Raw genomic sequence first — 26,680 nt, forward strand, 5'->3', positions numbered from 1 at the left:
AAAAGGTATAATAAATTATTTATTATGTTAGAATCTCAGATTCCTAACTCTGCCTATAATGTACAAATATGAAATTATTATAAATTCATAACACTACATACTTGTTCAAAAATACATATCAAAACATGAAAAATCATACTTTTTATGATTTTTTTTTTTTTTTTTTTTTTTCTTTTTGGATAAACAAAACCCTTATACTACTCGAAAACAATTTCAGACAAATACTGTTTTACACAGTACACAGAAAGCAAATCTGATTACATGTAACACATTTTTTGATACATAGCACATTAATTGCATATTTTCTCCTTATGTGAAAACTACAAAACTGAGAGTTACTATAAAATGTGGAAAAACTAATAAAAAACTATATGGGAAGCATATCTCAGTCTTCCTACAACACGTCTGGCAGATATATATGGTTTTTAAGACCAATTTTTCCCCTTCGTTTTAAATGTAGTCCTTCATCAGTTATAAAAATGCATCATCTGCCCTTGCATCATCTGAGCTTTGTTTACTTTTTTTGCAGAAGAGCTGTTTAATACTGTTTGCTGAAAATATATAGGAGTTTAAAACCCCAAAAGTAATATACCTCAATCCTCTAGTGATATACATAGAGACATTTTTACTCATTGACTCCCATACGTACATGCTCTTGCTATTTATTACTTAGCTGTGAGCCGTCCAGTTCAATAACAAATAACAAAATGTCTGGCTATAAACCAAAATCCTGAAAGCTTTACTGCATGTAATATTCATTACGACAAACTGATGACAAAAGACATTTTGAGCTGAGTCATTAGATTCTCATCTTGGTAATACATTTTTTTCAGGCCTGACAGAAACAGAATATTGAATCATCTGTTTCTTCACCTATTTTAGTGTCTGCTTTTATAATTCTCTTCTAAAAATTATTCAGATCTGAGTCGTGAACGGATTTGACTGTTCATCTCATTGAAGATCACGTCATCATTCGCTTCCCCTGACATGATCACACTGTCATCCACCGGTGAGCCTGTAATGTCAAATTAGAGAGTTAAGAACATGCTTGGCTTGAATAAAATGCACTTGTACATTTTTTCTTTCCCTCTGAACTGACCGATGCCTTGGGAAGGCTCTTGGGAGTCATCGCTGCTCACTGAGCTTCGCGGTGCACTGTGGGACCCTGAATCTGCCGTCATGATCGAAGTCTTTTTAGTGTGGTTGCTCTGTGTGGCTGTCCGACTCCACTCTGTAGATAAAACATCGGAGAGATTGAGAGCGCCCATAAAATATCAATAAAGTTAACACGCAGCTAGTCTTCAGTTCAGATTAGCAATGTGACTGTACCTGAATTTTCAGCCAATCGTAAACTGCCACAACAGAGGTACATTCTCCACTGTTTACGAACATTTTCCTTCAGAGCACAGTGGAAAACAAAAATAAAAAAGCCTGAGAGAGAATGAGAACAAGAATAAATCAAGCGATCAAGGTAGTTGAATTATTACACCGAGTTCTTGCATTAAAAAAATGCATGAAATTTGTTTTCTCACCCTGTAGGGAATTAAAGATGGCAAACAGGTACATAAAGGCTAAATTGACGGGTCCCCAGGCGAAGAAGGCAAAGCCCCATGTAAGCCCGAGCAGGAAAGTAAGTCCTGCGATGCTACGAAGATCATGCAAGCCACTGCGATACTGATTATTGTGAGGGTTTCTGCGCTTGATTCGTCTCAGATGGATCATCACCACCACAAACATGGCCAGGTTCAACACAAATATAAGGCAGAAGTACGCCACAACAGCCACATAGAACGCTACGTTATTTTTCAGCCAACAACTAGATGAGAGAAATATAGAAACATTAGGAGCGATGACATAATGCCTTTAATAATAATGCCACAAGACTGATGCCTTTAAAGGGATCATAAACTGAGAAACCAAAATTCCCCTCAATCTTGACTGTGCTAGAAAAACATCCTACATTTTTCATTACCTAAAATTTCTACCTGGTCTCATGGGATAAACGTGCACTTTTTAGCGAGAATATACCAACCAGTTTTGATTATTAAAGTTGAACTTTCGCACCTCTTACTTGAAGAATATCATGTTATGACTTCAAAACAATATTAACATACTGGTATATTTGAAAACGGATGCTTCTGAGCGCTAGCATCACACATATCCAGCTTCCCATCTAGGGGTTTTCAAAGATGGTAAGTTTGTTGGGTAGTAGCGAATGCAATTAGCCAAAATGACAGATTGTGGAATGTGCCACTTTATGATGTAATAGTGCAGCTTGATACTACCTCCACAGATGAATATGAAAAGGCTAGTTTATGACCCCTTTAAATTATGAGGTGAATACTTACAATTCATCTGTAGTTCCGTCAGAAAAGTTCCCATAGCTTATGAGGCCATAGTTATCCTTGTTTATCGCAATCACAATAATGACGACAACCAAAGGGATTCCTGCAATAACGCACATTGCGATATTAAATCAGCAATCATCTACAGCCACAAACCACACAGCTAGTTCAGCAGCTGAACTCACCCCAGCCTGCCAGGGAAAATTTTAGCATGTATCTGGACATGAAGTTGTTGAAGACTTTGACAATGGCCAGGTACATATGCAGAGCCTCCAGTCCCATCCACGTGAAGGAGACCAACAGGAAATAGTGCAGGAAGAAGGCTGTGGAAATGCACAGGCCTACAGCATCTTTGTAGAGCGCAAGCCAAGCATCCAACAAGAACACCAGGTTCAGCAAAAGCAGGCCGAAACACAAATGGATCAAGATCTTTGAAGGGATGTCACGACGGAGTTTGCTGAAATGAAACAGAAGAAATTGGTAAATAAATGCTATTTGGGAATCAATTCCAGTTTTATAAGAGATTTCTGAGGAGTCAATCATGATTCATTTAATTTTAAAGTCTGCTTGAAATCAAAATCGACTATATTTATTTTGTTAGCTCACATTGCTATTTTTGTGGTGAACAATTCATCCACAGAAAAAAAACAATTGTTTGCCTTCATGATCTTTAATCCAAATCTCTCTAATGTCAGTTTGACGGCTTGGGCATGAGCATGACATCCTTAACCACGCCCCTCCAACCGTCAGTGTTAATTTCTGAATGAAACACCTGGTTTATTACATCCAATCAATTCACAGTAGAAAAAAGAAGCCACTCCTTCCATTTTTCTCATTCAATATTGTGTTTCTCCTTCACTTCACATTACAGAAGTAAATTCACAAACTTCACAAACTTCAGATTCATGCAGACTTTAAGGCTTATAATGGGAGGATATTACTCACTCAAACGCGATGTATGTGATCAGAGTAACCGAGAGGAAGATGGCGGATACCCCACATCCGATATAAGTGATGAAGGTAAGGATAATTGCCTGCATCTTTTCAACTATGCCTTGTCGGCTTATGTCCTTTGAAGACACACAAAGTTGAAAAATGATTAATGAAGACATAAACTAGAACAATCCCAGAAATGTGTAATGCATCAAAAAAAGGCAGCCTGGGTTAACATAGACTGATTTCTTATTGACCTCAAACATTTGAAATATACATAGCGCAAAAAAAACCCAACACACTGACATACATACCAGTAGTACAGCAAAGCTTGTCAGGTGATTGCAGTTGCAGACAGTTTCGTTCTCATTGCTGCTATTATTGACAGAGCAGCCGTTGCGATTCCAGCCACCTAAACCTCCTAGAAAAAGATTAAAAGACGCACATGAAGAAATAAGATGTATCACATCTTTGAATTCCTGGAGGTGTGTAATCTTACCGTTTTGGTCAAAGTCCCAGAAAACACAGGAAGCCACATAGTTCCCCTGTGGGAAAGGAGTTAAAGAAGAGATAGATCAGACAGGTTTCAGCTGGCATTGAGATACGATGTCCTGCAAACAGGCAAGCACACACACCGCAATGGGCTGTTTATTCTTCAGAGTAAATGTAACATTCTCCCTCAGGTTTTTGATTGACAGGTTAGCCACACTAGAGCCCAGAATGTGGCTGTTCAGCTTATCTGGACTCAGGGTTTTGTCCTGTAGATAGATGCAAAATCAAAGAATCAGCTGATGTGGAGATTCAAATCTGCTGAAAATGTCTTCTGTATCCTATTTGAAGCTTAAATACATGGTAATTGGAAAAGACAGCATGACATGAAAGTGAATAATTATGGAATTTTCATTTTTATGTACTTTTTTTATTTAATTGGAGGGCAATTGGTTTTCTGAAAATGTTATGTACAAATAATGTTGTGTGACAGTGTGTTCTTTATCATACGTTGTTCTATGAAACTCCAATCAACCTGGTTTTACCTGAAAAAATGTGCTTTTCTGAAAGAAGGTGAACTGGACTCTAGAGGCCATCTTCTTTTCTTCTGGAGAAAGGTTTTCTGTCAGAGACGCAGGTAGTGTTATTTTGGCCAGGGGGGAGGAACTATCCACTGCCCTGACTTGTCTTTGAAGCCCTTTGGTGACCTGTATTACCAGAAATATAAATACCAAATTTAAAGTGTGACATCTAAAAGCATCCAAAATGAATTCAGAATTGCTTTGGACTTCGGTTGTGATTACCTGTGGGTTTAAGGGATCTGCAATTGTAAATGATGTTTTCCCAAAGTTGGTCCCATCAACTTTGGTCACAGTCAAAGCGAGTGAATTAAATACGATGTTTTCAGTCTGGTCCTGAATCACAAGTTTCATACCCACATTATCCACAGCTTTTATTAACCTGCAAAGCACAATACAAGATGTGAATACATTTTTTCAAGTTTGACAGTGTCAGACATTGAATATTTGCAATGCACGTGTGACTCACCGATTTGAGGAGGCAGCCACAGTATCTGAAGAGCTGTTTAGAAAGTTGTTGATGACAGACAACACAGTCCGACCTAGATCCAGACTAATATTGGGTGCAGAGATGAGACTTTCTAACAGGTTGATCAGCTTATTGACTTCAGTTGAGTTTAAAGATGCCAAATTCTGTGTTTGGTTCAAAAGCTCGTTAGCCACTGCATCTGGGCTTTTAGTTGTTGCTTCTGAAAAATGAACAGAAATAAATGAGCTGTTGTAGATACACACGGGCACCAAAACATTTTTTATAACTTCACTGCATTGGATACAAATGACATCAAACATCCCATTTAAAGCTTGAGAAAGCCATTCCTATAGATAAAATTAAGGCAATGGCTATTTGTGCTAGGTGTAAATAGCGATAGAGGCTATTTATGTTAAAATAGTAGGATTTTCTGATACTATTCATTGGAAATAGTGCCAATTATTTGCACCTCAGAATAGTAGCACATTATAAAACAGTATGCAATAATAACTTACTGAGTTTAAATTTGAATTTGAATTCAAATGATTAAATGGATGCCACCTTATTGGGTCAATAAAGCCCTTCTTATACCTACCCTAACCCTACCCGGAGTTTGTGTAAATAATCTCTGCCAATAAAATGGGATATTTGCACTAAGTAAAATATTTATAAATACTTGTACAAAAAGGCTTGTAACAACATAAGCTCACGTAAATGTTTATTTCTGAATCAGCTATTTTACTGTTGTTGATGCATGTATCTAGAAAAGCATTTATATTTGGAATTTGAGTCAAGAAACTAGAGTCAAACCTGTAGTAGTTGCAATTGTAGTGGCTGGTATTATTGGCACAGCTGGAACGGCAGGCCTCGTAGTGACTGTTGTTGTGTTGACTGTGCTAGTCATTGGAGTTTGAGCAATAATTGGAGCATCTGTTGCGGAAGCAGAGCTGTTCTGAGGAGAGCTTGGATGTATCGCTGATGGAGCATTTGTGGGAGCTGTACTGCTATTTGTGACAATACTAAAAACGGTAGTATTTGTTGGTATGTTATTTGTTATGTTAATTGGATTGGTTGTTGTAGTTGTGTTAGGGATTATATTTTCAGTAAAGACATTTTCTTGTGTGTCATTTGACTGTGTTGTGTTAAGGTAACTATCTGTTGTTACAGGCTCTAAAGTGGAGTCAGTTAGCCCACTGGTAATATTTTCAGTTGGTGGAAAGGTTGTAGTATGTATCAGTGTTGTATTTGTGATATCAAACTCTGTTGTATTAACTGTAGGGCTTACAGTTGTACTAAATTCCAATGTGCTATTAGGGTCTCTGTTGAGTTGATGCTATGTCTGCCATCAGTCTCATTGAAATTGGTTTCATTCAGTGGCACATCTGTTGTGTTAAACCAGGTTATGTTGATTGTAATGGCCGTTGTATTTGACTGCGTTGTATTGAACAGGAAGTCTGTTGTGTTGGAATAAGCAACATCGGTCGTATTAATAGCTGTGAAGTTAAATGAATACATTGTAGTATTGAATTCTGGTGTATCTATAGTAGTATCAGTTGCAGCATATGTGGTCTCCCCCACTGTAGAATCATTCAGAGGTTGTGTTGTGTAATAAAGAATGGTTGTTGTATTGAATTCAGATGTACTGTTAAGAGGCTGAGTTGTGTTTGATTCATTTACATTACTTGGTGATTCAGTAGTGTGGGCTAAGCTTGTATTATTTGAGTCTGTTGCATTTTCAAATGGAGTGGTTGTGTTATATTGTGTATCATGTGGGTATTGTGTTGTGGTATTTAAGACAGAAGAGCTCACATTTAAATATGTTGTGTTTTTGTGGTTTGTAGTACTTTTAAGGGTTCCATTAACCTCTGTCACATCTGTCCTGTTGTCTGTGAGAGTTGTTACATTGTGAGTGAGAAATGTAGTGTTAAAAATTGTTGCGTTGTCTTGCCCAGTAGTGTTCAAATGTGCTGTGAATGTGTTGGTGTGTTGGGTAATGTTTAATTGGGGTGTTGTTGCATTTAGATGTAATGGTGCTGTCAGGTTAAGCAGTGTTGTATTTGGCAGAAAGGTCGTAACGTTGGTGGTCTCGGCACCAGAGATTTGTGAACTACTTGTGTTAGACTGTGTCACATTTTTCACAGTTTCAGATGTAAAAGTTGAGTTTAGATCTGTCACTGTTGTATTGAATGGCGTGACTGTTGTATGATGTAGTGTAGTTGAGATGAGTGGCACGGCAGTAGTAAAGTGAGGTGTGGCTGTTGCATTTAATGGTCTAACTGTTGTAGTAAAAGTTTCATGTATCTGTGCTGTTGTATTGGGTAGTGTTTCTGTTACCACTTTAGAAGGTGGTATGGATGTTGTAAAGAGTGGCTTACCTGTTGTATTAAGTGGTGTATTGAGAGTTATTGTAGTTTTATTATGTGTTGTGACTGTTGTAGCAGATGTGTCAATTGATTTGGCTGTTGTACTGACTATAGGGGTTGTTGAAATTATTCTTGTGACAGTTAGGTTGAGTGGTGTGGCTGTTGTACTGACTGGTAAATGTGTCAAATTTTGTACTGTAGCTGTTATATTGACTGCTGGGGTTGTTACATTGAGTTCTATATCTGTTGTATTGACCAATGAAGTTATTATACTGGGTGCGCCTGTTGTGTTAAGTGGTGCAGTTGTTATTTTAGGTGTCGTTTTTGTTGTGCCATTGAGTGTTGTATCTGTTGTGCTGACCACTCTGGTTGTTGTATTTTGTGGTGTACCTGCTTTACTGACCAGTGGGCTTGCTTCGCTGAGTGTTGCATGTGTTGTGCTGACTGGTGAGGTTGATATATTAAATGGTGTATCACTTGTACTGACTGGTGGAGTAATGTCTAATGTGGCTTCTGTTGTATTGACTGGTGAGGCTGTTACATTGTGTGCTGCATCTGTAATGTTGACCACTGTGGTTGTTGTATTGTGTGGTGTACCTACTTTACTGTCCAGTGGACTTGCTTGGCTAAGTGTTGTATCTTTTGTGCTGACTGGTGAGGTTGTTATATTGAACGGTGTATCTCTTGTACTGACTGTTGGAGTAATGTCTAATGTGGCTTCTGTTGTATTGACTGGTGAGGCTGTTACATTGTGTGTTGCATCTGTTATGCTGACCACTGTGGTTGTTGTATTTTGTGGTGTACCTGCTTTACTGTCCAGTGGGCTTACTTCGCTGAGTGTTGCATGTGTTGTGCTGACTGGTGAGGTTGTTATATTAAATGGTGTATCACTTGTACTGACTGTTGGAGTAATGTCTAATGTGGCTTCTGTTGTATTTACTTGTGAGGCTGTTACATTGTGTGTTGCATCTGTTACACTGACAACTGTGGTTGTTGTATCGTGTAGTGTACCTGCTTTACTGACCAGTGGGCTTGCTTCATTAAGTGTTGTATCTGTTGTATGTATCAGTGAGGTTGTTAAATTGAGTGTTGTATCTGTATTGTTGACTGTTGAGGTTGCTGTACTGACTGGTGATGTTATATTGTTTATTGTACCTGTTGTGCTGACAGGTGAGGTTGTTATATTGTGTATTGTATTTGTTGTACTGACCTTTGTGGTTGTTGTTTTATATGGTGTACCTGTTGTGCTGACTGGTGGGGTTATTATATTGGATGTCATATTTGCTGTACTGACCTGTGATGTTATATTGTTTGATGTACTTGTTGTACTAATTGGTATGGTTGCTAAATTGTGTGGCATACCTGTTGTAGGGACAGGTGAAGTTGTAATATTGAGTGTTGTAGCTCTCGTACTGACAGGTGAGGATGTTATAATGTTTGAAGCAGCTGTTGTGCTGACGGGTGTTATATTGTGTGTTGTATCTTTTGTACTGACTAGTGAGGTTGTTTCACTGAGTGTTGTACTGACAACTGAGGTTGTTTTATTGAGTGTTGTTTTGACTTGTGAGGTTGTTTTATTGTATGGTGTACTTGTTGCACCAACTTCTAGGGTTATATTTTGTTGCGTATTTGTTGACCTGGCTGTTGGAGTTGTGACATTATATGTTGGACTTGCGTGGAATGTTGGGGTTGTTATATAGTTTGTCGCATTTGTTGTACTGACTGATGAGGTTATTTTACTATATGGTGTAGCTGTTGTGCTGACTGGTTGGGTTGTTATATTGTGTGTCATATTTATTGTACTGACTGATGATGCTGGTATATTGTTTGATGTTTCTGTTGTATTAACAGGTGAAGTTGTTATATTGTGTGTTGCACCCATTGTGCTGATTGGTTGGGTTGTTATATTGTGTGTAATATTTATTGTACTGACCGATGATGCTGGTATATTGTTTGATGTTTCTGTTGTATTAACAGGTGAAGTTGTTATATTGTGTGTTGCACTCATTGTACCGATTGGTTGGGTTGTTATATTGTCTGTCATATTTGTTGTACTGAACAATGACGCTGGTATATTGTTTGATGTACTTGTTGTATTAACAGGTGAAGTTGTAATATTGTGTGTTGCACCCATTGTGCTGATTGGTTGGGTTGTTATATTGTCTGTCGTATTTGTTGTGCTGACCGATGATGCTGGTATATTGACTGATGTAACTGTTGTATTAACAGGTGAAGTTGTTATATTGTGTGTTGCACCCATTGTACCGATTGGTTGGGTTGTTATATTGTGTGTCATATTTGTTGTACTAAACAATGATGCTGGTATATTGTTTGATGTACCTGTTGTACTGATAGGTGAGGTTGTTGTATAGTGTGTTGTAACTGCTGTATTGCTCAGTTGAGGTGTTACACTCCATGTTTTATGTGTTGTACTGACCAGCGAGGTTGTTATATAGCGTGGTGTACTTGCTTGTGGTTCTGTAACAAGTGTTGAATTGAGTGGCAGACTTGCTGTATAATTTGACAAGGTGTTTGTTTGATTGCCTGTACTGTTGATGGATGTGTTGAATATTAAACTTGCTGTTTTGAGTGGTGTACTAGAAGTGTTTGTGACTGATGGTGTGACTGAAGTGTTGGTTTGGTTGGTCAGTGACCAATCTGTAGGTACTGATGGAGAAGTGATTTTTCGGAATGTAGCACTGCTCTCAGAACTTGTTCTAGAAGGGACACCTTGAGTTGTGTAGGACTCAGGAGGTGAGACTTCACAGCTCTCATTTAAAATAATAGCGAACGTCTGACCCTGTGCACTGGAAAACAAAGAGCAAGATTGGAATGTTTTTGAAACAACATTCCTGTCAAACAAACAAACCTAACCATTATATACTGCTAAATGAGGAAATGATAGGCTGATAAGAATGTTGTCCAAAGTATAAATCTAGTTCTATGCCTGAAAATGACATCCGATTGGTTAACAAGGACACGGATGTTTGTCAGGACACATGCCCTACTTGGCAGAATCCCATTAAATGGTTACGTTCACAGTACCAACAGTTTTACTGATTTGCTTTTCAAAATTGTTCTCTAGGACTGATGTTTAACCATTAATAATTCAGGATGAAATGTGGTTTGAGTGTACATTTTTGGTTTGAATACAGAAATGTTGATTTTTTTTTGTGTAAACATAGAGACATGGAAATATATTAACTGTAATTTGAATAATTGAAATTTTACACAAATGTAAAGTATGCACAGTTTGACATATTAACTGAATACAAGATTTACCATTTCAGATTTTCTTTGATGTCATCAATGTGGCTGGAACTGACATTTACAGACATCCAAGTGAATGTTGAGTTTAAAGGAATGGTTTCTGAATCAGTGGGCAAACGACATATGGCTGTATAGTAGAGAGATTGGGGAAAAATGCATTTTTAAAATGACACCACTTAGATACGCTTTGCTATAATTGGGGAATACCAGTACATACAGTTCAACACTCACCAATTCGACTGAGGGGTCCATCAAAACTAATGTTGGTACTGTCCTTCCAAAGAATGCCAATAGCAGTACTAACAGTACACACATCCAGCTGTTTTGACAGCTGCAGAGTTAACATACATGTGTAGAGTCTGGGGAATAACAGAGAGGTTAAGCTGTCTGTAGATGCAAACAAACACACAATCAAAGCAGTACAACTTGCCTCGTTCCTTCACCAAAACATTCCAAGTGCATTCCCTGCAAAGCATAAATGACCGACTTTTAGAGCAAATAAAGAAAACAAGATTTTACCCACAAAATTAGATGGAAAACAAATGGATGTTTACCTGGTACAACTGGTATACTTCAGTAACAAAAGAATTGCACAGAGACCTAAGAACATGAAACACAATCGACCATAAAAAATATTCAATATTATTATTAAATACTGAAATATATATACACACACAGACAATATTTAGTCTTTTTTATCATTATTATTATTCTGTTGTGAATAAAATAGCATTTATTTGCAATAGAAAGGTTTTAAACATATCACAAACATCGTTACTGCAATTTTTTTTCTAATTTGTACTTGCTGAATAATAGAATAAATTTCACTTTAAAAATATTACTGACTCCAAAATTTTGTATATACAGTATGTTATTTTTGACAGGAATTGCAGACATACCCTTGCGTTCCATCTTCGTTGCAAGGATTGCTCAACTGTACAACCTATTGAATGGAACAACAAAACTAATAAGACAATAAACATATTTGTCATTCATTGAGGTAAGGTAACTTGCAAATTTAGACAACAATATTTTAGTAAAACACTTTTTAACTGTTCGCTAAAAACTCACCATGTTTTGAACGTAGGTAAAATTCACATCTGGACTTGTAATATTTAGACGTACTGCATAATATGTCTCTAAAAGAGAGGTGGGAGAGGGAACTTGGAGACTGATTGGTCCATGACATATTTTTGTACCTACTCTTTCATAGAACGATAATATTCTACTTACCGTTGTTGGTAGACACGTAACACTCACAATATTGTTGGTTCTCAACTAAACAAAACAAAATTAAATTTTTGAATGTGATATTAGTCTGACTGATATTAGTCAGAAAATTATCTAATAGTAAGTCTAAATAGAAATAACACTCACCGTTGCAGGACTGATTTGCAACCAAGTCTTTAGGAATGAAACCATTCTCTTCATAAGAACTAATGCAAGAAAGAGTGAACAATGAAATCAATAATACAATTGCATTATTAATTGCTGTAAACACTAAAAATGGCAGAACTAATTTAAGAGTGTGGCAAGTCAGTAACATATTCTACCATGTGACATTGACAGGTCCCTCTGTCTTGCAGACGTCATCATAAGACATTAAAGATGTGCAGTGCACAAAACCGCCTCCAGGGGGTGTAATATTGAGCTCTGGGCATAGTCCTTTGCCTGTAAAGAAATGTCATTCAGTGAGACTTCAAAAACAAAATGCTGTCTATTCTGTAACATGATCAAATGGAACAATTTTATGTTGCTTTTAAGGTGCTTTTTGTCATTCTGAAGCCTAACAGACCTAGTTTGCATTCACTTCATGTTTGGAATACCAAACAGGTGAGTCAATTCTGACAGAATTGTGCTTGTCTCACTCACCCACTGTTTCTATATCTCCTAGAAGCTGGATCTGCATCGATGGGTTTATGGTCCCGTTTTGCACCAGCCTCCTGAGGATGCACGTATTCACAGGTTGGCTCAGCTGTAGCAGCACAGTGCAGTTCGTCTTCCTATAAGAATGGGGGCAGTAGCAGCATTACTTGATACTGAATTTCAATGAGATCATACCTCTATGTAGCTTAGACTGTTAAGTTTGACTTACTGGATGTTCTGCTTGGCTTCACATCTAACCTCAGCAGTCTATATAATTGAAAAAGAAACATTTTATAATGATGCAGTGTTGGGCAACATCAAAGTTTAGCCCTGACCTGTTTTTTGAAAACAAATGATACCTACCACAAAGACTATGTCAGTCTGACAAGTTGTAGTATTGATTTCTGTTGTTAAAACTCCAGCAGAGCAGGTGCTTTTATGAAAAAGATCTGAAAACTAAATATAGAGGGGGGAAGCATTATGAATTTCAAAATTTCAAAATGAAAAAGTTTTAATTTGGAAAGTACTCTCTAGTTTATAACATAATCATTTCATACAAAACTAACATAGTATATAATAATAATAATAATAATAATAATAATAATAATTATTATTATTATTATTAAAGCAACTTTTACCCAATTTCTTACCCAAATTTGAACGTCTCCCTCCGTCATATTAGAGCCTTTCACTTCCACAACCATCCAGTAGTATGATGCTGTGACGTAAGAAGAGAGATATTATTACACATCCCCTGGAATCACCACTTTTAATCTAAATGATGTCTTCTAAGAATAAAATAGGCTTTGTCTAAAAATGTTTTCTTTCTTACATTCATTAGAGCAGGACTGGGAAAAGTTACACTGTACTGCGAATGGCTCTGAAACAAATGAAAAGACACATCAAAGCATTGAACCATTAGGATTAATTTTATAATGTATAAATTATGTAATATGTGGCAGAATGAGAGAATGAAGGTAAGGAATTTAATTTAATATCCTGTAATTATCACCGAAATAGAAGCCATCTGTCTTTTTCCAAAAAAGCAGAAAAAAGACATAATCAGAACGCAGTGATAATAGCCGTACCTGTGAATAATACATTGGACGTCGTTGTTCGTAGAACTGCTGTCTGATTGGTTACTTGAGTCGCAGTTGGTGCAGCGGAAGAGTTTACTGTCGTTTGATTGACTGTTGTTTGGGAAGTACTGACCGGACGGCTAGTGTGAATGCTTGAAAGTGTCTGGGCAGATGTCGACGTGCTCTGTGTAGTTTGTGTGGTTATGTAAGACATAGGTGAGGCTGGAGTTGCAGCTGACGTGTTGAATTCCCTAGTATTTGACACAGTAGTTGTGTTATTGACAGATGAACCAGCCTGAATAGCGAGTGTAATAGTGTTTGATGTGGTGGGATTTTGTGTTGATGCGCTGAGAGTCACTAAAGGTTTAGAAGTTGTTGTAGTGAGTCCTGCAGGATTCGATGTGGTTCTGGCTTGTGTGGTTGAAGCAGAGACTGTATTTAAGACCTGATTCGAAGACTGAAGGTTCTGTCCTATGGACAGGAAAAGGAATCAGATTTAAAGAGTTTCTAGATTTAAAGAATCCTTTAAAGCATTACTGCTCAAAGTCAATTAGTCATTTATGCTGACACATTCAACACCAGTACTGCACAAAGTAAATGGGTAATTGGCTGAAGGTGATTTGTAACTTTATAATGTTATATTATATTACTTTTAATACAGTACTTTTATATACTATTCTGTTACTTACCTTGGGTGGTGGATTTCTGTAAACCAGTAATTATTGAAGTCAACATCAATTGGAGTGGACCTTAGAGAGGGAGGAAGAGACAAAGTTTCATTCAACAGCACCAAATACATTCCATAAAAAAATGTAAAATGCAAATAGTCAAGGAGTACAATGCTGTAACTTTATTTATATATCTGTATCTAGTGATCTGTGGTGAAGTAGTGATGGAACACTTACTAGAAGTCGAGGCAAACTCTCGGGTGCTGGCTGAATCTTGGGATGCTGTAAGCGTATAAAACATTAAACTTCAACCTTTAAACCTTAAAATCAAAAACCGTTCAGGCTTCTCACAATAATTCATTACAGTAAAAAAAATGTTTATGGAGGTTACACCTTTTCATCTTTCTTGAGTAAGAAATTGATATACAGATACTCCTAATTTCTACTCAACTAAATCAGTTTCTCTGTAACCCTGTTCAATTTAGCGTCAAACAACAAGATTGCCTAACCCATCCGCTATTCAAAACATCTGTTTGCGTCATGCAACATGCCTGGATTCAGTGCCGCATGCCGTGAGATCGAGGACAAAAGGAAGAGCTACATTTGCAGAGGAGTGGAAATGACATTTGACGTTAAAGATAAGCCCTGTCATACATGAGAAGTATTGATTCCTGGAAACTATCCTAAATAAAGGATAGTCAATGATGTAAATGATGCCTTCTAATATCAAACTTTACTCAGGATTCAGATATTTCTGCTCTTTTGTGCCCTCTTTAGACTGTAGATCTGAAGTTCATTTGCTGAAATTCATGCCATAGCTCTCAAATCTTTGAACATTGTTGTAATTGGTTATAAAAAAAAGCAACTTGGAGATTCTGTAAAATATCTTCTTTTGTGTTCCTTGGAAATTAGCGTGTTCTGTCTTTGTATTCTTAGTGAAATGGTTTGTTCTGACAGTTATGTAAATCATGGGGTTTCAAATCATTGCTTGATCTGGAGAATCCCTGCATATTTTGTTCTTATTTAAAAGAGATGAATTATTAGATTTCTCCATTACCAGCAAACTTCAAAAAATGTGCCTTGCTGGAAAGCCCTAGGAACAGTTTGAAAACCCCTAACGCAAATTAGCTGACTCTCTGACTCCTTTTTATAGGGAATATTTATTTAAATGGATTATAAAATTTTTACTGTATACAGTATCGGTTCAATTTTAAAGCTGCCACTTCTATTCAGATTTAGAAAACAAATAAATTTAAATTCTGAATAGCTTATACTTTGGGGCACTCCCCCAGATAGTTACCCACCACCAAACTACAATAGTACTCAGTGAAGTGAATTCACACTTGCACTGCACTTACTCGATGGGGCTTCTGAAGTTTCTTTTACATCGCGTTTCATACGCAGATGCCCTAGACCTAAAAGATGAAATATAGAAATAGTATTGGCATGCACAAATGATGGAAAGACAAGAGCGTAGTTACTACTGCCTTTCTTGTACCCTGCATCAACAACATCTGATCTGATCATTTCAATCAAGACATCCAATTCAGCTTTGGCGTCTGGATGCGTTTTGAAATGTTTCAAATATCCTGTAGGATATTTGAAATTGATTTCATAATTTCCTGTGGAGGAGAAAAAGCATGTCTTACATAGTGAACTTATTCAGGTCGGGAAAGGAGAAGCTAGATTTGAGCTGTAATATATATCAGATGCCTCTTTTTAAATGTAACCATGTATGATTTTTTCATTCCAATGATTCAGCGGGCCTATCACTGTTAAATAATTATGGAATGAGAAAAAAAGTAATGTCAATAAGATTCAGTTCTGATTTACAACAAAATTGTTTTAATTTAAATAGGAGAAGTGCAAAATAAGAGTTCGGAGGTAGGGCAGGTTATTACTTTCAAAACTTACAAAGACATCTCTGGAATAAAGGTGCAAAATTTTAAAAAGGGATCAACAACATCTGGAATTTTACTGGATGGTGAACAAATTTTCCCAAAAGACAGTCAGATGATTATTACCTTCTGATGCAGGGAACAGACAAGGCTATTGACTCCCCTGATGGAAAATCCATATCAAGCCAGTAACTGTATTCTGCAACATGATAACTGACTTCTGGCTGGCTCAAAATAGCCTGTCCTAGCTAGTCATTAGGTGGTCTGAATAGGCCATTAACTGGTTCAAGCTGTTAATTACTTGGTGCTGGTTCGTCATTAGCTGGTTCTAGGTAGTCATTTTGTGATCCAAGCTGGTAATTAAGTGGCCATAGCTATAGTCATTAGGTAGTCCAACTTGTTCATTAGCTGATCATTAGCTACGGGTACAAGGAGGTGGCCATTGTGGACCAGCAACAAACTTGTTACCAGCTGGTAATACTAGCTTAATGTGGTCAAACAAATTTTTGGAATATGGGGACTAGTCTAGATATAATGGCCACCTTAGACTAGCATGAAAACAGCAACAATATTCCAAAATACAGCTACCAGCTAAAGCTGGATTTTCCAACAGGATCATTTTTTTATCTATAAATATTACATGCATGAAAGTGAATTTTTCTGAAAAGTCAAATAAGTGAAATCATGCAATATTAAAACATGCATCATCTTCATCATGCATGTACTGTATATGCAGACACTACACACAAAATGTCCTGACCAATCCACATGCTAGTCTTTGCAAGCAAGACGTCTCTTTGGTTGGTTCAGTCAGCAACATTCTACGCTTTAAATAGCTTTGAAGAAGTTACAAAAAAGTACTCTGCATACTTTTAGTTCAGAGAGACAAAGGGCTTCAGGCTGTTTATGGTTTGCCGAGTTGATCTGACACTGGCTTATACACAGTCATTAGGCAAATTATCACTGCTATTTTCAGCCCTCCTCTCTCGTCAACCGGTTAAACAGGCTACCCTTTTGTGAATCTTTGTACGCACCACATTGCAATGTGTAATCTTGGACTCTAGCCTGGGCTCGTGTGACGGCCCAAAGTTGTGAGTCCCAGCCAATCACCGTCCCGTTCTCGCAGGCACTGTGCTCTCCAACATCATCCCATATGCGGAACAGGTAGAGCTCCACGGTGGCCAGTTTCGCCCCAGGAGAGGCTTCATTTGGTTGGCAACCCAGTAGAAGACGTCCAGAAGGAGGGATTGCTCGGGCAATGGCGGTCCTCTGGTATACTTCTGAGTTGTTACCTATCGTCAGACTGAAGCTTTTGCGAGGGGCGTCCCACCGTAGACATATGTGGTACCAGCGATGAGCGGTCAGCTGAACTGGGAACTGGTGGCGGACACCCAACATCCAGGCGTACAGGTTGTTTGAGTCCCCCTGCAGGGCGAGTTCATAGCGGGGTGCAGGGGCCGAGACATAGCTAAATGCTGTCCACTCGCCTGGGGAAAGAACCCTTATGTCCACGCACACTGTGGTTTGATAGAGCACAGACATACGCTCTTTCTCCTGTAAGGTCCAGTGGTCATCACACCCTTGCAGGACAGCCTTAGCATCAGACATAAATAAGCCATCCACTGGGGAGAGAGAGAAAGATATAAGATTTTTCACAGTTTTTCTCCTTATGTGAGAACTTTTAATGACATCAGTCCAGTTTTAATATATTAAGTAAATATTAAGTAAATATTAATAAATTAAAGAGAAATGTCCTCACATTATTTCTTTCATTTCTAGCGCTCTTATTTCTTAAAGAAATTTTAAAGCCATACCAAAGGCATGTATCATTTCTTTATTTCAATAAAGAAAAACTGATTTGAAATAAAGGTGCAGTGATATTTATAGTTCACCAATTTTGTGGGCAAAATCGAGTCTTTTCAATATGAATGCATGCAATCTGGAATTTTGCTTGAAGGTGAATGATTTCCCCGCACAGATTTCAGAGCGATTTGGTCACATAGATTCACCTTGTTGACTAACAAAAAAAAAGCTGCATGATTACGAAGGGGCATCATACATCACTACCACATACTTTTTCAGAAATTTAGCCACCACACCTGAACCTGAACTATAATTCATTCACAATAAGACCTGAAGTATATTAAGAAAGTACAGGGGTATGCATGCAGATTTTATCAAGTTCATATTCATATTTTTTAAAGGTTAGCATCACCCAGAAGAAAGTCTTCTGTCAAAAGCAATGACTGTCTGTAAAGCCACTGACATTTACTAGATAATAACCTATTAACAACTCTGGCTGTGAGTTTAAGGACACTGCACCCTTTGGTCTTTTCAAAACACCGAAAATGATTCTGCTCTGTTAAATTTTCACTAAACTCGCACACCTTCACATTAACTTTTAACTCTAATCCCCTCTGACCTGTCCAGTTTACCACCTCCCCGTGAGGCCTGTCAGTTTCATAAGGCTTCTGTTTGATGTTTTGACAAGCACACAACCAGATAAAACAGGCTGGCCCAGATTTAACCTGAAAGGAACAACTTGACAGCCAAATGTTGACTTATATTATGTGTGTGTGCTAGTCTAACATACCATGAATACTTCTGGAGTTGTGACGTGCACCAAGCTATGTCTAAATAATTCTGAACCAGCAGTTACTCGTTCTAAGTAGACACCGTATTCAATAATGATATATGTTCTAGGCCACATCTAAGTCTGCTGGAGACTTTATGAGACATTTAGTTTATTAATGCTCTTTCATCTACAGAGAACTGAATCAATCCCTCACAGCCTTGTTTTCATTTGTGTAAAATGCAGCATGGTGTCTGCACTGTCTGTTCTTTAAAACACTACTGCTATTTGTTTTTTTATTCTCATGTTCTCTCAAATGCCAATCTCAAATTCTCTCTTATCTTCTAAGGGTTCCAGTGTAAATGGGGAGGTTCTTTCCATTTAGTGTGCTTCTGCACTATTCTACTCCATTTTATAGTTAAAGCATTGTGTTTAGAGTGTTCATGCGGTGAAGCGCAGTATACTGGGGGTACCCCTATGATGCACTTGTTCAAGCAAAAAATATTTGATTGCATAGCAGCAAGAGCAGAGAACGTAACTGAAAGAAAATATGTAATAGAAAATCAAGCACATTCTATGTGAAAAAAAAAATGAAAATGAAAACACTGAATTGCAGAATACATTATCATTCAAAAGCTGAGGTTGGTTAGTCTTTTTTGTTCTTTAAGGGTGCATTTATTTGACTAAAAGTATAGTAAAAATATTGTAAAATATACCTTTAATTTAAAGTTTTCAGTTTTAAGTTTTAAGTTTTTTTCAGTGGAAGCAGTTTTCACCATGGAGAAAAGGGAATTAAAATTAAAAAAGGAAATTGCTGACTTTTTATCTAATAATTTGGAGTTCATATCTCATAATTGCAATTTTTTTCCCTTAAATTCAAACTTTACATCCCACAATTCATTTTTTTTTGGTTTATGCTAATACTTAAAAAATAACTTAAAAATAAAGACAACTTTTTAATCTCACAATTCTGACTTCCACACAAGTGCAAGCTCATATCTCGCTTAAACTTCCACATATGTCTTTAAAGAAGTACTGAATTTTGCACTAAGTTTGATTTCAACATATAATCATTGCTGTTAATAATGTTTAGTGTTTGATTAAGTCATTAACAGATTTTTACCAGACATTTCTGTCATATGCACATCAATTTGACATGAAGAGCTACTACTGATGAGCTACTACTAAATATATTGTAGAAAATTAATTTCCTGTAAAGCTGCTTTGTAATTATTTATATCAAGAAAAGCACTGCACAAAAAAATTGAATTGGATTGAATCTTTACTGTTGATCAGCTTAATGAGTCTTTGCTGAAAAAAGCTGAAAATTATGTGACCCCTGACCACAAAAAAAAAAAAAGTCTTAAGTGGCTTAGGTATATTTATAGCAATAGCCAAAAATGCATTATATGGGTTGAACTTTTTATACCAAAAATCTTTAGGACATTAAGTAAAGATCATGGTCCATGAAGATATTTTGAATATTTGTTACTGTGAATATATCAAAACTTAAATTTTGATTAGTATTATGCAGTGTTAAGAACTTCAATGGCAATTTTTTTTCAGATATTGTCCTATCCTAACAAACCATATATCAATGGACAGCTTATTTGTTCATGGGCTTTTAGATGATGTTTAAACAATGAGTGGTTTTGTGGCCCAGGGTCACATATTACTGACAACAGACCTCTCAAATATATAGTATACACTGTATAGTGCATCATTTGAAAGTTAGGCACTTTCCCTCTCCGCTCTGTAAGTGTCGTGATGGTGGTTTCTCTTGGGGAATGAGAAATGAACTGCTCTGAATCCCTTTATCTTCACTGTGATCATTACTAATTAATTCATTAAGGCTAGGACAATCACGCTGCGGGCCACTGGACTCCTCCACATTATCTCATCCATTTTGTCTCTCGCTCTCCTCCGGCTAGATGCCCTCAGGGTGTGTGAATTCTCCCGGCATTACTAGTATTTATTATTAAATTCAATCTAAAACGTGATGAGATTTCATAATGCCATTAAAAAATGCTCCCCCTAAAAATGTTGCGCGTTGGTCTACTGCACAGAGCCAGGCCTTCCTGTTTGCAATTTACAGCCTCCTTTCATTCTTATTAATCGTTTTACTACTTGAAGGAGTTTTATAGACTTGTATGGCAGTGCTGGCAAGCAATTAAGCAAAAGCTGTCCTTTCTGGATTTGAGTCTCAGCCAAACTATTGTTCATTTTCAGGGTCTCTCTGCTCTGTGCTTTCCACAGATATAAATTGAAAGAGAAACAGTGCACACAGATAAATAATCATTTTTCATGTCATCTGTTTCAGTTTTGCTCTCCCATAAATGACAAGTACAAGTTTAGACTTGCGTCTCGCAGGTCCTTGTGTTTTTCAACAAATAAAGTTTGTTAAAATAGTAGAGTACTGTTCCTACCTTGAGGCCAGAGGTGAACCCAAAGACAGAAGAGCCAGACAAAGTGTTGTGCGGACTTCTTGTATCGTCCACTCAGGTGCTTGCTGTGCTTGTAAAGCATCCTTCAAAGACAAACAAAGGAATTCTTTTGTTCAAAGAAAGAAAGGAAATAGTGTTTTCATACAATAACAGGGTGTAACTGAGAAAAGTTCATTACTTCTATAAAGCTCTTTCAGTTTGTCACTTAACATGAAATTAAAATTGACCCTGTTTACATTCACAATGCACATTTATGACTTTATACCTGTCAGTGGAGTCTTATATCAACAATTTACATAGTAACTAAAACCATTTCCTGTTTCAGCTGACATCATGAATCTTTTCTTCAATCCCTCCTCTCTAACACCCACTTTTCACAATTCAATCAATGCCTGATTAATAAAATAAGATTGCATATATGCATTTGCATATATTATGGACATTGCTTTTCCAGTACCATTATGTTTGCTTTTTTAATTGTCATTGTGTGAATAATGAATCCCACCAAACAAACAAATTCCCGTGGTAAGCCACAAAAGTTGACTAGATCTCTTGGATAGCACGAACGGAGAGACTTATAATATGAACAAATCAAATAAACAATGCCCATTGTGCTTTTGGTAACAACAAGGAATTGAACATTTGTATATTTTTTAAACGTTAGCTGCAAGCGGATATTGATTCTGGTCATTAGAGTTGGCCTCAGGCATTGTTCAAAATGGTGTCATTAGTCTATGAGCAAACCTTAGACTTTTTTGCTGCAAAAGTCCACGGCGACTCTGGAAAGCGGATAAAAGCCCGACTTGATTTAAAGATGGAAAGGACAGGAAATGTTAAATATCTGCGGCTGGTTTACAGTAATAAGACAGACTGAGATGTCTTTGGCACTGAGAGTGATTGAATGGCTGCGTGGGGATGTTTGAATAAAACTCTGATGAAATGCTCCTGGTTTACTGTCTGGACTTACTGTGGGATAGGCTGTAATTCTGTCTAATGTAAAGTGGCAGTCGACTTACTGCAGTCTCTTTCATCAAATCTGTCTGGCTGTTTATTCATTCAGTCAGCCACACACAATCTCTCTCTTGCTCTCTACCTTTTCTTTCTCTTTGTATAATGTACTTGATTAATGTATCTATAGATATCTATAGACAAGGTTTAATGTATCTGGTTATGCATTAGCGCTTTGGTTCGTTGCTGCACACAGCCATGGAATGAAAATGCATTTATTTTTTAATACATGGCTATTTTGAGTGGCCGATAAGTATTTTTTTTCCGACGGTGAAACATAATTCTTGCCCACAAAACAATGCAGTTATGGCTCACGCCAGCTAAACAAATAGTTTTTGGGTTTTGCTAACATACTGTATAAATCAGTTTTGACAATTTGTTGAAGATTTTGTGATTACATTCTACTGTATACAGTAATCAGTACAAAAAGACAGCGGTTAAGAGGTTGTACCGTGTGCTCATTTAGCAAACACTTGCATTCTTTAATTGTGATAACAACATCACAACCTGAGCTCAATTATAACGCATTTCTCAACATGAAAACAATAATCAGCTCTATTGTTCACACTCCAATTAAAATCTCAGGTTGTATAAAAGGGCCACAGGTGAGGTAATTTGCATAGGAACAATGAAACAGAACAACAAAGAGAAGTACAAGCTAAATAGTATAATATCTATCTATCTATCTATCTATCTATCTATCTATCTATCTATCTATCAATCATCTACATTCTTCTTCTTTTAGATTATTTATACTATAAATTTATCTGAGAACTGAACTGATATCTATGGGAAAACTTAATGGTTATCTGTTTGTTTCGATTTTTTTTTACAGAAATATGTGGTGAGGAATGTTGTAATGTATATTTAATTCCATTCACTGGTGTTCACGAGTATCAGGATTCAGAGGTGTTATGATGATTTGTGATGACCAAAGGCACTAACTTAGCAGATGCCCCACAGTCATGGAAAGTCTGGAAATATCAGGTTGTTGTAAAACAGTGACTCTTAGGCCTGTGGAAGCCATGGACGTTTCTGTGTTAAATATATTTGTGTAGAATTTTGTCTGTTAATGCTTCAGTCTAAATATTTTTAGCTTTCTTGGAAACTCATATTCCTTATTGTCATGAAAATGTTTTATTCCGTTTTTGTGTGCTTTTTTGCATAGACACTAAAATGAATATGTTATAGGTTTATCAATGCTGTAACTTGTTTTCAAGAATTCTAGGGAAAGGAATGCAAACAAGTGTTAAAACACACACACACACACACACACACACACACACAATACACTTCCTTCACGTGTTATCTTCATGTTGAATTAATGAGTGAAATCTAGACTCAAAAAAGTCATAAAAATCATATCACGAATCCTGTTGGCCAAAGAAGTCAAATTAATACAGTGTGTTATTGTCGTTTGTGGAATGCAAGCAGGTTGGACGACATTTAAATGTGCTGATAATCTCCAGCCATCTATTTCTTTCATCACAGTCAGTTGATAGGTAAATTATTTTTTTATTTTATTATATTTTTTTTGTTATTTCAGGCATTCTTGGGCATAATTACGCCATCAAATTCCATACAGACTCTTTGTTTTAAAAAACCTGTCTCACACCTGTCTCATACCAAGAAACCACAAACATTGATTTATCTGTCTTTCAAAAATACATTTTGGTCTGTCTAAGCACAAAAAAACCCTTTAATTTTACTAATTAGCTTTAATTCAGGTAAAACTATGAATGTATAAGGGAAACTGTATATCATAGATCATGCAACTTTGGTATCATGCAGTTTTGTCACCGTTTACAACTTTGGATCGATTACTTGTATTCTCCCAGTTAATACGAGCCGACGGAGGCTGCAAAAAAAAACATACATATAAAATAGCAAAATGTTCATTCATATTTAGATGTTGCTTATTTTATGTGGAACACATTGCCGAACCTGTCAATCAATCTATCACCACGTGATTGACATCTCCTTTCAGCTTTCTAGTTTCCCCCTGACTTCACGATTTGTTTTTGTGCTTAAACCATTTAAGCGGCATTTCTAATGTCTTCTACAAATACATGTCTGGCTTGTCTGGATTTGTTCACGAAGTCTTCCGCTCACCTGGTGTCGTCGCGCGGGATGCGCCTGAAGACATCCTAAACTCGCGGCTCTTTCGCCGCTCTTGACTCCATCCGGACGTCTCCACGTGAGGTAAAATCCTGGGGTCCGTCGACGCGCGCTTGCGTTTCTGTCAGGTAACGAAAAATAAGAAAGCAACGCGGTTTCAAAACAGGAAAAAGTTTAAAAGACAGTTCTTGGGTTTGAAAAAAAAAAAAAAAATGTTGTGACACTCCCATTATTGTGAGAACTTCGTGTTTCCAATAAGAGGATGACACGCCTTCCTCTATTCTGCACTTGGTGACTTTTCAGTCAGCATTACTGACGCTTTCCTTTGTCATAGACAATTTAGTTATGATTTTATCGATCTCCTTCTGTACCCTGAAGCCTGATATTATTGCTGAGTTTGCGTTTTTCATTATTAAGGCTTCAATTGTTATCCTAAAGGGGTTGTTTTTTAAATCCTCTGACGGTATTAATTACAGGGTATGAATGAAATAATGAGATAAAGAGATAAGTGCTCGAAAAGCACTGTCTTCTTACTGTCTTTTACCATGGTTACTTAATGAAAAGTGATCTGGTGGCAACTGGTTCTTTCAGGCACAGCAGGGACCAGGATGTGGACTCAGACATTTCCTGGACCCTCGGCAGCCTGTCAGTGGAGGTAAAGCATGCCCATCTGTGCATGCCTTGTGTCGGCCCTTCAGGGTTCTTCTTGCTCTTTCTCAGGGGTCAGACACCCTGTCTGTTTTCATGATTGCTTATTGAGAGCGGTGCTAACGTCACAAAGGCAGCTCAAATGTTCCATGACTTAGCAGGTGCCTTTGAATAGTATGTGAAATGCGTCAGATGTAAAGGCAGACAGGTATTTTTTTTAAGCAGGAGAATGTTTGTGTTCGAGTAAGAGTTCATCCAAAAAAAGAAACTTTGTCATTGTTTTCTCATCTTAATGATATTCTTTTGGAGACATACAGAAAAGGGGATGTTATGCAGAATGTTCCCGCTGCTCTTTTACATACAATGAAAGCGAATGTTGACTAGGAGCCGTACAGCTCTAAATATGGCAAAAAAGAAGTTGACTACAATGGCATTTGCAGAAGAAGTTATCTGTTTGACATTTGTAGTCCTCTGAAGCCAGCTTTATTTTAAGAAAATACAATTTGTTGTCATAAAATTAGGCTATGAGACACAGTGGGTATGATAACATGCAATAACATTCGCCAGTTGAATGGATCGAAGCCATTCAAAGGTTCAGTTTATTTTTATAACATATATTATTTTATAGGTTCAGTTAGTTTTATGTTTTATATTTTAATTGTCATTTTGCCTTGATGACATATTCAAAAAGAAAGCTGACATAAATGTTAGAAGAGCTTCTAGCAATTATTAATAAATATTTAACCTCCTCGACTGACTGGTTCATTCAGACTGAGCTCCACTGGATCGATTTCTGTGCTTTCAAGAAGGCTTTTCAGTCCGATTCAAGTATCAATAATAGCAGATGATTTTGTTTCATGTAAATGTGGCTAGTGAGTCCAATGTGTTTTTGTCTGTTCTATATTTACATTTATTGTATGGCTTCAGAAAACTTGAAATGTGAGTCCTGCTATCCCATTCATAACGCTTTTAGATATTTTTGAAGCTTTACAGCCATTGGTCACCATTTATTTAATTTTATGGAAAAGAGCAGCATTTTTGTATTCCATGGAATCAAGTTAAACAGTTTTTTTTAACAACATGAGGATGAATAAATAATGACACAGCTTTAATTTTGGATGAACTAGTCCTTTAAAATTACAAATGTATATGTTGGTAGTGTGTGATATGGGTTGTTAGAAAAAGGAACTTGAACATGAAGGAAACATTGTGTTTATGGCTTGGTGGGTGAAAGTGACAGAAAAATGATGTTCAGAGGAGCACAGACCGGTTTAACTTCTCTCTCCCCCTCAACTCTCCTGTTAGCCTCTCTGTAGTAGCTCTCTCTCTCTCTCTCACACACACACACACACACACACACACAAACAAAGACACCTGTGAAAATGGCCCTTACACTTACAGCAGATCATCTTTTCTATTATGCAGGGTGTGGATCCCTGGGGCCCCTTTATCCCCTTTTCCTCTTTCTTTTTGTCAGGTTGTGAAGTAAAATTAGTACTATATGTTATAAGTTTAAACTGTCTAGTTTGTTTTTGTTGTTTTTATTATTTATTATTATTATTGTTTGTTTTTCATCTTTTTTTGTATTGGGGTTAGGAAATTTTTTGTACACTTATTTTTTTCAGTTTATTTCACATTAATTTAATTACTGAAAACAATTTTAACCATTTTAGTTAAAGATAACAATACATATATTTACTTGTGTTAATATTTATATTTTATATTTTCAAAAGCCACATTTTTTTTCAGGTTTAAATTTGGACCCAGCTGTAAGTAGGAGAAGTATCATTTTTAAAAAATAAATGTGAGTTTTAAATAATGTCTTTTATGACTTCCTCCTGATGGAAATGAGCTTTTTAGTAGACCGAGTTTCTATGGTTACGGATCACACCTGAAAAAATGCTGAATCAAAATGAGTATTGATGCACTTCT

General features: G+C 36.9%; 1 protein-coding gene across 1 annotated transcript; it reads right to left on the minus strand.

Annotated features, from left to right (window-relative positions):
• Positions 1-20: 20 nt before the first annotated feature.
• Positions 21-24,274, minus strand: adgrg2a (adhesion G protein-coupled receptor G2a). Its single transcript, XM_043226933.1, is given in 36 exon segments — positions 21-1,015; positions 1,100-1,231; positions 1,330-1,431; positions 1,533-1,816; positions 2,349-2,448; positions 2,531-2,802; positions 3,291-3,415; positions 3,593-3,699; positions 3,778-3,823; positions 3,914-4,036; positions 4,313-4,474; positions 4,571-4,727; positions 4,815-5,034; positions 5,625-6,092; positions 6,095-9,984; positions 10,460-10,574; positions 10,679-10,806; positions 10,878-10,912; positions 11,002-11,047; positions 11,347-11,390; positions 11,519-11,586; positions 11,681-11,725; positions 11,825-11,883; positions 12,001-12,118; positions 12,320-12,450; positions 12,543-12,580; positions 12,677-12,769; positions 12,964-13,031; positions 13,146-13,193; positions 13,402-13,863; positions 14,082-14,141; positions 14,298-14,342; positions 15,419-15,475; positions 16,993-17,580; positions 20,957-21,057; positions 24,095-24,274. Coding segments are annotated over 35 exon segments (8,640 nt in total). The 5' UTR covers position 21,057; positions 24,095-24,274; the 3' UTR covers positions 21-911.
• Positions 24,275-26,680: the final 2,406 nt, after the last annotated feature.

This window comes from Puntigrus tetrazona, chromosome 24 (genome assembly GCF_018831695.1).
Source record: "Puntigrus tetrazona isolate hp1 chromosome 24, ASM1883169v1, whole genome shotgun sequence".
Classification (NCBI taxonomy): domain Eukaryota; kingdom Metazoa; phylum Chordata; class Actinopteri; order Cypriniformes; family Cyprinidae; genus Puntigrus; species Puntigrus tetrazona.